General features: G+C 40.3%; 1 protein-coding gene across 3 annotated transcripts in view; it reads right to left on the bottom strand.

The window, feature by feature from the left end:
* The window catches only part of WDR26 (WD repeat domain 26), a 49,087-nt gene extending 36,183 nt beyond the window's left edge, over positions 1-12,904 (bottom strand). For 2 of the 3 annotated variants that reach the window (XM_025381638.1, XM_025381646.1), the window contains exons 1-4: positions 12,121-12,904; positions 10,122-10,221; positions 9,917-10,021; positions 2,659-2,795 (exon numbers count right to left, since the gene is read on the bottom strand). In XM_025381638.1, the coding sequence (XP_025237423.1) occupies positions 2,659-2,795; positions 9,917-10,021; positions 10,122-10,221; positions 12,121-12,542 (764 nt within the window). In that variant the 5' untranslated portion in view covers positions 12,543-12,904. The remainder of the gene's footprint in view (positions 1-2,658; positions 2,796-9,916; positions 10,022-10,121; positions 10,222-12,120) is intronic. The other variant, XM_025381654.1, reaches the window with a different exon arrangement.
* Between the last annotated feature and the right edge of the window lie 87 nt (positions 12,905-12,991).

Below are 12,991 nucleotides of genomic sequence, written 5' to 3'. Positions count from 1 at the left end.
TGCTTTCTGAATTATTAGCTTTATATTGTGCTGGCTACTTAACTTCTTTGAGGCTCAGTTTCCCTACATGCAAGGAATGGGCCCTTATCTTGGGCCCATTCTTTTGTTCATCATTTTGTATTTACAAACTCATGTGTCACATATTTGTTCTTGATGCTGGAGCCTATCATACAGTGAAATATGCTATAAAGAAAAAAATTAAAAACAGAGTAATGTGATGAGAACACCCAGTGGGTAATCTTGGGAGAAGATGATGCTCGGGTTGGGAACTAAACAAGGAGTACCCAGCTATGCAAAGACTGTGGAACATACATTTCAGATGGAGAGGACAAGCAGTGCAAATGCCTTAAGGGGTGACAAGTTAAGGAACAGAAAGAGCACGAGTGTCACTATACAGTAATGAAAAAAGAAAATGATGGCAGAAAAGGATCAGGGTTTTTGTGGCCTTGCACAGAGATTTTGGGTTTTAAGACTGCTGGAGAGCCAGTGGTAAGGGAATTAAGACTTCATTTATGGTTTTGCTTATTTGTCTGGCTGCTATGTGAAATACGCATTGTTAAGAAATCAAGAGTGAAGCCGGGTACAGTGGCTCACACCTATAATCCCAGCGCTCTGGAAGGCTGAAGCAGGTGGATCACCTGAGGTCAGAAGTTCGAGACCAGCCTGGCCAACATGGTGAGACCCCATCTCTACTAAAAATACAAAATTAGCTGGGTGTGGTGGCACATGCCTACAATCCAAGCTACTCAGGAGGCAAGGTTGAAGAATCACTTGAACCCGGGAGGTGAAGGTTGCAGTGAGCTGAGATTGTACCATTGCACTCCAGCCTGGGCGACAACAGTGAAACTCTGTCTCAAAAAAAAAAAAAAGAAAAGAAAAAAATTAAGAGTGAAGACAATGTAACTAGGTGGGAAGCTACTATAATATTCTAGCAGAGATGTCCATGGCTTAACTAGGCTAGAAACTGTGGAGATTCAGAGAAATGAAAATTTGAGATGTTTCAGAATTAGGCCATACATGTCAAAGTTAAAAGATAAAGAAAAAGCAGTATAAGGCTTAAGTTTTTCCCTTCAGCAACTGGGTTGAAGATCTTGCGATATGCTAGAAGTGGCACAGGTCTGTAGGGGTTAAATTTATTCCTGAATTATTCTTTTTTATACTAGTGTAAATAACACTGTTTTCTTAATTCAATTTTTTAAATTATTCATTGTTAGATTTTAGAAATACCATTATTCTTGTGTATTGATCTTGTGTCCTACAACCTTGCTGAACTTGCCTATTAGTTCTAAGAGTTTTTTAGTGGATTCCTTAAATTTTCTTTATATAAAATCATGACATCTTTGAATGGAGATAGTTTTACTTTTTCCTTTTCAACCTTTTATTCCTTTTTCTTGACTAATTTCCCTGGCTAGAACCTCCAATACAATGTTGAACAGACATAGCAAGAGTAGACATCATTGTCCTATTCTTGATCACAAGGAGAGAGGTTTCAGTCTTTCATTGCCAGCACTGTGAATTTTCATTAATGCCCTTTATTCGGTCAAGGAAGTTCCTTTCTATTCCTAGTTTGTTGAGTGTATTTATCATGAAGGGGTGAATCCAGAATTTTGTTTTGAGGCTGGGTGCGGTGGCTCATGCCTTTTAATCCCAGCACCTTGGGAGGCTGAAGTAGGTGGATCGCTTAAGGTTAGGAGGAGTTCAAGGCCAGCCTGGGCAACATAGCGAGACCTGTCTCTACAAAAAATGAAAAAATTAGCCACACGTGGTGGTGCATGCCTGAAATCCTACCTACTTAGGAGGGTGAGGCAGGAGGATGGCTTGAGTCCAGAAACTGGAGGCAGCAGTGATCTAGGATTGTGCCACTGCACTCCAGCCTCATAAAACTGAGACATCTATTAAACATCCAAGTGGAGAATGTCAGGTATGCCACTAGATATATACATTGGGACTTCAGATAAGAAAGTAAATTTAAGAGTCACCGATATACAGACAGTATGTGAAGGCATGGTATAGAATGAGATTACCTAAAAAGAGTATGTAGATAGAGAATAAAAAGGAGGCCCAGGATGAAACCTTTGGGTAATCTAACATTATAAGGATTAATGTGGCCAGGTACAGTGACTCATGCACTGTGGGAAGATCACAGGAGTTTGAGACCACACTGGACAACATAGTGAGACCCTGTTTCTACCCTTCATACCCCAAAAAAGGACTGATGTTGATGTGAGGATTAAATGAGGTTGTTTATGTGAAAAGCTTAGCAAGGGCCTGGCACATGACAAGTATTCACTTAAAAAGTTAGTGTGCACCAATACTGGAAATGTCGTTGTTTACCATGATCCATATCATAAGATTTTTATTTTGTTTTTAACTACAAGAGCTGCCCTTGGAATGTAATTGGGTTTTCATAGAAGATTTTAAAATAGCATTTCACAGGCAATACATATTTTCTTCTCCCTTTCACCCACTTAAATATATCTCTACCCTAATCTGAAGTTTTCTAGGATGACCAAAATAGTTCATCCACACAGGAGTGAGTTTACCTAGATAAATATCTAAGAATTTAGCAATAATCAAGTATTTATATTTTGGAAAAATGTTAAATAAATATAACTTTGGCCCTCCATTAACCTGAGTTCAAGAACTCAGTTTCCTTACCCACTAAGAACATGAATGCGCTCTGTATTGTATTTCAGCGGCGTCAATTCACAGCGTAGAACTTGCAGTGCCTCCAGGACTTTGCCATCCTCCAGGTATTCTAGGTACTTCTGCTGCAGCAGCAAAAACTTCATCCTCTGACATGACAGAAAGCAGCAGTCAGGGGAAAAAAGTTGATGGAAGTTTCAGAAAATGTTTGTGCCTAAACAGAACAGTAGAAACCATTCTACTATGCCCTTTGAAATAACTTTTTATAAAGCTTCAAGATGACTCAAAATAGTTTAGTAGAGCCATAGTAGATTAAATGCGACTTTGCTCAATTCCACATCTTACTAAAACTCTGCTTTGAACAAATAATCTCAAATCAGACTAGATCATTAGCGACCGAAGTATCAGCCTTGGAAAAAATGAATTCTCCTCTCAAAGCAATTTCCTAGAATTTTAGTTCTTGTATAAAAAATTAGAACTATTCCAAGTACTTGAAATTCGCTTTTTAAAAAGTATGACTTTATAACTAGGGCATTGGGGGGTTTTATGCAACAAGTTTTGAGAAGATTAGAGAAAAAAACAGTAAATGAACTATTTAAGTCACAATGTGAAAGAGGGACTAAGTAGACCAGAAAGCAGAACTACAAACACCCAGGAGAAGCAGAAAAGTGTCTTATTTTGGCTTATCAAAGGTTAAGAGCTGTCCAACAAATGGACTACAAGTTGGTATGCAAAGTATTGAGATTTCTATGACTAACGTGGCCAAGCACAAGCTTGATGCACTCACTCTCTTCTAGGCAGCTATTCAGGGATGTCTACATTAGATGGTTGAACTTAAAGGTTTTTAAAAAGATTCTTTATTGGTACTTGTGTATTTCTGACAATCTGATCACTAATGCATTTAAAAATGAAGAACAGGAAATTATTATTAGCTCTTTTCTCCCCTAAACCAATAACCATTTTCTAGCTTTATTGTGAGACACTTTCACATTTAGTTTTTTTCCTGAACCGTGTTTTTGACTTTAATACTTTTAAATGCTACTTTATTATTTTACTTTTAACATGGTCACAATCTTAGCAGTTTTTTACAAGAGAAAAGGGATGTTTATAAATATCATTTCAAAACTTCTTTTAAACCTTAAACCTAATTAAGGACCACAGCTTGGAGGGACCTTTTCATCATTATTTGGTACTTGTGGAGCTTGAGCAAGTCAATTGATGTAAACAGAAAAGTCGTAGGTAGAGAATGTTAGTTATATTCAGAGACTCCAAGGAATACAGTGGTAAAGATCTCAAGCCCACTTAAAATTAAAACTTAAAGTACAATTTTTCTTGTTTGTAAGATGCTTTTTTTCTTTTCTGAGACAGAGTCTCACTGTGGTCCAGGCTGGAGTGCAGTGGTGCCATCTCGGCTTACTGTAACCTCTGCCTCCTGGGTTCACACGATTCTCCTGCCTCAGCCTCCCAAGTAGCTGGGATTATAGGCACCCGCCACCGCACCCAGCTAATTTTTGTATTTTCAGTAGAGACAGGGTTTCGTCATGTTGGCCAGGCTGGTCTCGAACTCCTGACCTCAAGTGATCTGCCCACCTTGGCCTCCCAAAGTGCTGGGATTACAGGCATGAGCCACACTGCACCTGGCCCAAAATGCTTACTTTAAAACCATAAAAAAGTACACTGCTGTCACGAAATGCTATGGAGAAATTACCATTTATTTGTAGAATTAACAGTGTAATAAACTGCTCTACAAGATTTCTATCAAGGAGTATTTGGAAGAGAGATATAAATTATAAGCTTATAAAAGTGGTTTCTAGAGAAAGCAAGCAATAATAAACCCTCTCATATAAGTTAGGCATGTATTTCAATACATCCTTTATAAGATATATTGCTTATGCTTGATACAAAGCTCATCTTAAATATATGGCTAAGGAACAGAAAAAAATTCAAACCAAGACACTCCTGTAACTCTAGGAAAATTACACTTACCAAATTTTACATATAAATTTAGAATGACTAATGAATGTTTCAGAAATACATTAATTACCAAGATGCCCTGAAAAGTACATTACTACACATATAGCCTGAAGTTAACCTATGTTAAATGAAAAAACTTTGACATTCATCTGGTCACAGAAAGCAAAAACTAAACAATGCAAAAAAAAAAAAAAACCTAAAAATAAAAAAATGTTATGTTTGAAGTTATTCTGGATATTTGCACCATTTTAGCTTCTGGAAAAAATGCAACTATGAAATGAAGACCTCATATATTTTCATTTGTCAATATAATGTTAAAAGTTTCATTCCACTGGGCGTGGTGGCTCACGCCTGTAATCCCAGCACTTGGGGAGGCCAAGGCGGATGTATCACGAGGTCAGCAGTTCGAGACCAGCCTGACAAACATGGTGAAACCCCGTCTCTACTAAAAAAAAAAAAAAAAAAAAAAAAAAAAAAAATACAAAAAAATTAGCTGGGTGTGGTGGCGGGTGCCTGTAATCCCAGCTTGCTGGGAGGCTGAGGCAGGAGAATTGCTTGAAACCAGAAGGCGGAGGTTGCAGTGAGCCGAGATTGTGCCACTGTGCTCTAGCCTGGGCAACGAAAGCAAAACTCTGTCCCAAAAAAAAAAAAGTTTCATTCCATTTTGTGTATTTTTAAAATTCAAACTTGAAAATCATATTCAGTTGCAGAACTTTTTCATTTAAATGTCACACGGAACTGGCCAGAGCATGTGACATAATTTCTTCACTAAATTTTCTTAGTAATTGGGAATTGAGGGACTTAAAAAAAAATTTCAGGGCAAGTTTTTTATTTACTTAATATTTATATATTTTTTGGTATTAATCATTAGGTTCCTATGCCCATCCCTCCCCCATTCCAATGTGTGTAGGGACAGTGCCCAAAGTGCTGTTTCCCCCTTATTTTCCCACCAAGATCTTGATACAACATGTTACTCTCTTTCTATGGGGCAGAGGTGGGGCAGGAGAGCAGAGAAAGGCTGACTAAAACTCTGAGAGAAGCCAATATAAACACATATTTCTGTATATACAGAGAATGCTATAAAAGTAGCACAAGAGCATTTCTCTATGAGTCATTTTATCCAGATCAAGACCAAGAATATTCTCAAACAGATATCAAATCCTGGTATTGTGCATGGCAACTAACATGCTGCTGGCCAAGCACAGCTAGAGATTTGAGAGAAAATGTTTATTCTCCAAAAAATCAGTTGAAGTATTTGACACATATGATAAGGGTGGGGAGTAAAACTGTATTTTACCTCCCAAAATTTAAAGCACAAAAATGTAAATATAACCTCAAGAAAGCAAAAACCCTATAATTAACAAATAATGCTAAATACTGAAAACACTGTAAAAATCAGACAAAATTAAAGCTTGCTGAGATGGGGACAGGGCTCCACTAACGTTTATGTTTAAAACAAATCTTGAAGAAATAAAGATAGAAAAGTATTAGGAAAATACACTCTCCTTTAGCTCTCCCCAGCTCCCAACTAGACCTCTTTTTTTTTTTTTTTTTTTTTTAGACGGGGTCTCGCTCTGTCACCCAGGCTGGAGTGCAGTGGCCGGATCTCAGCTCACTGCAAGCTCCGCCTCCCGGGTTCACGCCATTCTCCGGCCTCAGCCTCCCGAGTAGCTGGGACTACAGGCGCCCGCCACCTCGCCCGGCTAGTTTTTTGTATTTCTTAATAGAGACGGGGTTTCACCGTGTTAGCCAGGATGGTCTCGATCTCCTGACCTCGTGATCCGCCCGTCTCGGCCTCCCAAAGTGCTGGGATTACAGGCTTGAGCCACCGCGCCCGGCCCTAGACCTCTTAAGAGATTATTTGTAGTCTCTAATGATTTTTCACCATCTCTGGGCCCAGCAAGATCTCCTTCTCCATTTTAATATCTAATAAATTTGAAATTGTTAAGTGACTAGGATAGCTTGAATGATAGTTTCACACTGTAAATTCTGCGGTTGCTACCCTAGTCCACCCAATACTGAATTGCTTTATCCCTTCCTTTGCTCCCATATGATTAAACTGAACTCAACATGAAAGAAAAACCCAGAAATTATGATACTCAGAAAGTTTGGTTCTCAAGGGTGGCCTCCTAGCTAATTCAGTAGTGATTCTAACTCTGGAGTAAGGTTATAACCAAATCTTATCAATTAAATCATGATTTCTCAGAGAAAAGGGGAAACAAATTATATCTAAACTTGGCTCTCAAAACTCTATTTGACTTTAAAATATACTAGTTAATTACAGATGCCAATTTTTGTTAAGCATATTTCCATTACATTAAAAAATAACCAAATATTTCTAGACATAAAAAAAGTTTTCTATTATTGGTCTCGTATACCCATCCAAATTGCCCAGAAATGGCTAAGTATACTTGAATCCAAACTAAAAAATGCTGATTTGGCCAGGCACGGTGGCTCACGCCTGTAATCCCGGCACTCTGCGATGCTGAGGCGGGTGGATCACCTGAGGTCAGGAGTTCGAGACCAGCCTGGCCAACACGGTGAAACCCCGTCTCTACTAAAAATACAAAAAAAATTAGCTGGGCGTGGTGATGGACACCTGTAATTCCAGCTACTTGGGAGGCTGAGGCTGGAAAATCTCTTGAACCCGGGAGGGAGAGGTTACAGTGAGGTGAGATCACGCCATTGCACTCCAGTCTGGCCAATAAGAGAAAAACTCAGTCTCAAAAAAAAAAAAAAAAAAAGATTCATGAGAGCAACTTCTGCCATTCCCAGTACCATTTAACTGGAAACCATTTAAACGGCTGGGTGCGGTGGCTCACACCTGTAATCCCAGCACTTTGGGAGGCTGAGGCAGGCAGATCACAAGGTCAGGAGTTCGAGACCAGCTTGGCCAATATGGTGAAACCCTGTCTGTACTAAAAATACAAAAATTAGCTGGGCATGGTGGCGTGCGCCTGTAGTCCCAGCTGTTTTGGAGGCTGAGGCAGAAGAATCACTTGAACCTGGGAGGCGGAGGTTGCTGTGAGCCGAGATCATGCCACTGCACCCCAGCCTGGGAGACAGAGCGAGACTCTGTCTCAAACAAACAACAACAACAACAACAACAAAACAAAGGGAGTAGGCTGTAGGGAGAGTGGTCTGGGTCAATGAAAACATTCACGCTTAAAAAATAAAGTACAATTTTAGTCTAGACTAAGCCATCAATGTGCCTGGGTATACAATTAAAATAATTATGTTTAAAGAAACCCTAATAGTTGTCTCCTAAGATATTATTACAAATTTAAGCTTATATTATATTAGATTCTCTTCTGGAGATGTGATGGACGAGAAAAGTAAATTTAAACAAAAGTAAAGTAAAATTAAAAGTAAATTTAGAGAGATGAAAGCAACTTCAAAAAATGCTGAAATGAATCTTTAAAAGCAATTGATTCATCAATGCTTAAAGTGAGATAAAAGTTGGAACCCCTTTCTTTGTATAAATACCTAAACAGTTTGATGGCATGAGACTCAGCCAGAGATTTAATCTCCATTTTTTTATTAGATCCTAGAATGTTCTACAGACTCAACAGACTGTAAAAAGAAAGGATTCCTCCTTATTATCTATAACTATCTTTCTTCAGTTTACATGTTGCCTCTAATGAAGGTTTCTAATGCGACAGTCATAACTGACATCCAATCCAGAACTCTCAAATTACTATAAATAAGAAAAAAATAGGAAGTAAGCCTATTAAATTTTTTACCACTAAATTACAGATATAATTTGGGTGAAGTTTAAACAACCTCCAAGAAATCACACACATTTTAAAACAGTCCACAGGCAAGCTCTTTATTGTCAACACACAAGTAGTGCTAACTTGCCCAATGGGAAAGCAACCTTAATTCTTACTTTGGCCATCTTACTGTCTTTATTTTAGCTCATTCAGTCAGAAGCAAAAATTTATGAAGAACTGCTCAATAAAATGTACTTGGGTATTTTTTTTTAAAACCCCAAACACACCAGTTGAGGACACTTTAGTTAATGAAAAATTTCCAATCCCTTTGAATATACATGTTTAACTATTTTAACTTCTGTTTTTATTTTTAAATTTTACTACAGATTTTATAAGTTAATTTATTACCAATCATCTTACTCAACAGTAGTTTAAAATTTTTAGTATTTTAGGTATTTAATGAAAGAATAAAAATAATACACTACATCATCAATTTAAACGAATTTGTATTTGTTCTTGCTTGTCTGCACCTTTAATTCACCTGAAGCCCATTTCTCTAGGATTATATTATTGTGTAGAATTACATTGAGTTTGAAAACTCTTTTGTAACAAGATTTCAAAAAAAAACACACAAGGCCCAATTTTTATAGAAAGAGAAAAGATTAATGTTTGACCCAATTTTAAAAAAATCAAAATGTAATAGTCATTTACTAATATTTAACAAACAGCTGGTTTCTCTACTTCACTTCCTATTTGCCTTCTTTCTCTCCCCACCCCCAGACAGGAAACTGCTTTTGACAACAAATGAATCAGCTAGAAGTTAAAAAGCCAGCAGCTAGCAGCTGATTCTTCATGGTTTCCAAACTCCAGCACTTAGAAAAACCTTATTTCCTCTCTCCCTCACCACCATCTACTGAAGAATTAAAGCCCATAAGTCTAAAAGATTCATTAAGATTTATGAAAGAGACTAACAGGTTAAACTACTAAATTGATCTTGTCAGGGAAATAAGGCCAGTAAGCAGGGCCTAATGGTCAAATCTGCATACAAAACCTCCACCAGAGTGATACATATTATACAAACTTTGACACTGTCAATTCACACAACTGGAATGCAAGAATGGAAAATGGCCAGCACACCAACGGAGTTGGCTTGAATTAACTATATTTCCCAAAGATTAAAAAAAGATAACGTATCAGCTTCTTAAGGCTGTATGGATATACACACACCCAAACACATTTTCTCTTTAACCAGCACATTCAGTATTTTAAGTAACATAATAAAAGTATAATTTATCTTTAACTCTATAAACATAAAACTCCTATTAGTAGCACTGAAAGCACGAAGAGCTTTCAATATATTTTTTGTAGAGCTTAATTTATAAAGTTCAAATGACACATTTACTATGTATGATTTTACAGATATAAAATTCATACTTTAAAACATTATACTCATCCTAGTTCACAAATTATATGAAATTTAACTACTTTTAGGCCTTTTTTTTTATAAGAGGCAGAAGCCTAGAGTTATCAATAACCTATTAAAATAAGCATAAATGTGAAACTAAGAACAAAAGTGTATTTACCACAATTATTCCCAACAACGTTTGAGAGATTTCAAGTGCGCCTCTTACCACAATAGCATGAGGAGAATGCACTAAAGGCTTTAGTTCATTCAGGTCATTTTCTGCCTGTAAAAATTGGTATAAAAGAAAAACAGAAATGTCACAAAATGCATATCAAATCTGTAATTTTAGCAGCAGTCACACAGCTCTATATGCCCTACTTTACCTTATCCCAGTCTCCTTCCATGACATGATTTCGGAATTTGGTAGCAGAAGGATGTTCTAAACGACATCCTGACTCTTGCATGAGGAGATCAACAGTCTGGCTGCAGGAGAGATACAGTGTAAAACAGACCTGACCAACTTTAGGGTTTTAATCTTCCAAATAAACTAATGTCCATGAAAACAGATGCAAAATTTTTAAGCTAGTCTTATGATGAAGAAAAAAATAGCTTTCATGTGCCTGGTTAAACAAACTTTATTTAAAACTGACACCTACATTTCTTCCTAGTCAAGTTAAAAACCTTTCTTGAAACCAGAACCAATGTAAGTTCTTCCTAGTGTGCCATTTGATGCCTCAATTTAATGTATAAAGTATAAGATTTCTAAAAATGTGCTGTAACCAACTAGTCAAATAAATGAAAAACCAGGATCTACATACTACATTACATTTTTCAAGATCGAAATTATTAGCTTCACACGGTGACACAGATGACCAGTGTCAGTTAAGAGCTTATATATCCAGGTATTATATTGCATAGAAATTCTACTAGGTCAATCTTTAAAATTAAAATAAATCCAGCATCAAAAACCATTCCCTTTCTCTCTATACTAAAAATAGCAAATTTACTATGGTGTAGGTTCCAAACAGTCACGAGTTATTTCCTCCTGCTGCTGTCAGCTTGCTTCTTGTCTCAGTAATATGTTCTGTTAGCATTTACAAAATCTGTTTTCATACTAATCCTTTTCCCTAGGGAATAAAGTGACTTCTTCCTACCACATATTTGTCTTTGAGCACTTAAAAGATTCATCAACTGTATTTTCTTCCCTCGTGTATTCTGGTATCTAAGAACCTTCATTTATCAGTCTTGTATTTTTTGTGCTTATGTTTCAATGCCTTCTTAATTCAGCTTTAAAACTTAATTTTTAGCTAAACAGTGCAACGATCTGCCTGAAAACCAAAATACTTATGTCACTTTTAAAAAGTTCTGTTCTCCTCCCCACTCCCCAAGAAATCCATAAATGCAAAAGTACACATCGGCTAGCCTGAGAGCTTAATCTACACTCTGAATGTAGGAAACTGACTGCTGCTGCACGTCCTCCCCCCCACCATTTCATTCTGACTCTGCCTCTTGCACCTCCTTCATCAGACACTCCCACCAATCCTACCTTCTACCCCCTTAGTTTTTCTTTGTGTGTATACAAAATGGTGTTTTTTGTCCAAGGTCGCTGTCTACCCTCACCCTATGTTAGGTATACAAGGCCACCTAAATTGTATTTTAAAACAAATGATTCACCAGATCAGATGTCCCCTTTTCAGAGGCGATCATCTTCTTGGTATTAAACTGAGATTTCAGACTAGTTAGGGTTAGACCTCTTGTACACACACACGGGCCTTTAAACGACATCAACACTGTATCTTCATTATTCCCATCAGATTTATTCAACAACCTCTTTCCAAATGATCCCAGCCCCTCCGTTCCCATAAACACTTGTAGGTGATTGTCTTTCCTGATTGGTAGTTTGCTTGGGTTGTTGTCTGCCACGGTTGGGGGTGGGGAGGTGTCCCACAAAGATGCCTCCAAGATACACTTGAAAAACAAATCCTCCAAGGTTCATTATTTCCACCAGCTCTAATCCACCCCTCCCCCAACACAGAGAGGCACACTCCCGCATCTGTCTTTATTGACAGACAATTAAGCTCTGAAGGTGCGTGGGGAGAAGTCATTCTTTGGGTTTCTCCTACCCCTTCCTAACCCCTCAACCGCCTGTCTCGTCTCACAATTTGTCAGACTGATTAATTCTCCCCTATTTCCTTTCAGGCCCGCTCCTCCTCCCCGGTCGGCCTGTCTGAGCCGCGTCCTCCTGTGTACTGGGCCCTGCGTGCCCAGCACTCATTCTCTTTAACCGAGCTCTTTCAAGCCCCCCTCCCCTCCTTCCCCTACCCCCCTGGAGCCTCCGTCCCTCGGTCTGTCCATCACCAGCTGCCGGTAAGGGATACTTACTTGAGCCCTAAGCCATTCAAGTGCTGTCCTATTAGCCTAATGACATCCTCATCTGACTGGGAGAGCCGCTTCTTCTTCTTGAGGCTGCTGCCCAGTTCTGGGGTGGCCAAGGAAGAGGAGGCGGCGGTGGTGGCGGAGGCAGCTGCGACGGTGGCTGAGGATGCGGCGGCCGCCCCGCCGGGAACCCCGTTATTGACATTCAGGCTGTTGCTATTGTTGCTGGCGGCGGAGGGGGCGGAAGGCAGGAGCCCATTGGCGTGGGCCAGGTCCCCCGCGGACGACGACGACGAGGGGGACGACTCCCCGTTCTGAGCCGACAGGCAGGCGAGTTCCGGGGTCTGTCCCTGGCCCCCGCCGCCCCCTCCTCCTCCGCCGCCGCCGCCGCCACCTCCTCCTCCTCCTCCTGCCCCGTTGGCCTGCATGATGCTGCCGCTGACCAGGCTGTGGCCGCTACTTCGGTGGGAGACAGCAGCGGCGGCGGGAGGGGCAGCAGCCGGGGGGAGTCCCACCACTACCACCACGGAGGAGGAGGAGGAGGAGGAGGACGACGACGAGGACGACGAGGACGGAGGGGAGAGGCCTGCTCTGCCTGCCGAAGCCCCGGGCTCTCCTGCTCCCTCCGCCGCCGAGGCTCGGGGTTTCTTCCGCGGGGGCGGGGAGGCTCCGCCGGTGTCCGAGTCGGAGGAGGAGGAAGCGGAGGCCAGAGTTTCCTCGCCGAGAGAGGCCGTGGTGGGAAGCCGGTGGGGCGAGGCGGGGGAGGGGAGGCGGGGGCCGGGGAGAGGGTCGGGGTAAGGGGGGCCGGGGAGGCGGGGAGGGGGTCAGGGTAGGAGGGTGGGGGTGGGAGGGGGGGGGGGGGGGGGGGGAGGGGGGG

This window comes from Theropithecus gelada, chromosome 1, assembly GCF_003255815.1.
Source record: "Theropithecus gelada isolate Dixy chromosome 1, Tgel_1.0, whole genome shotgun sequence".
In the NCBI taxonomy this organism is placed as follows: Eukaryota; Metazoa; Chordata; class Mammalia; order Primates; family Cercopithecidae; genus Theropithecus; species Theropithecus gelada.
This window is presented reverse-complemented; position numbering and strand designations above follow the sequence as displayed.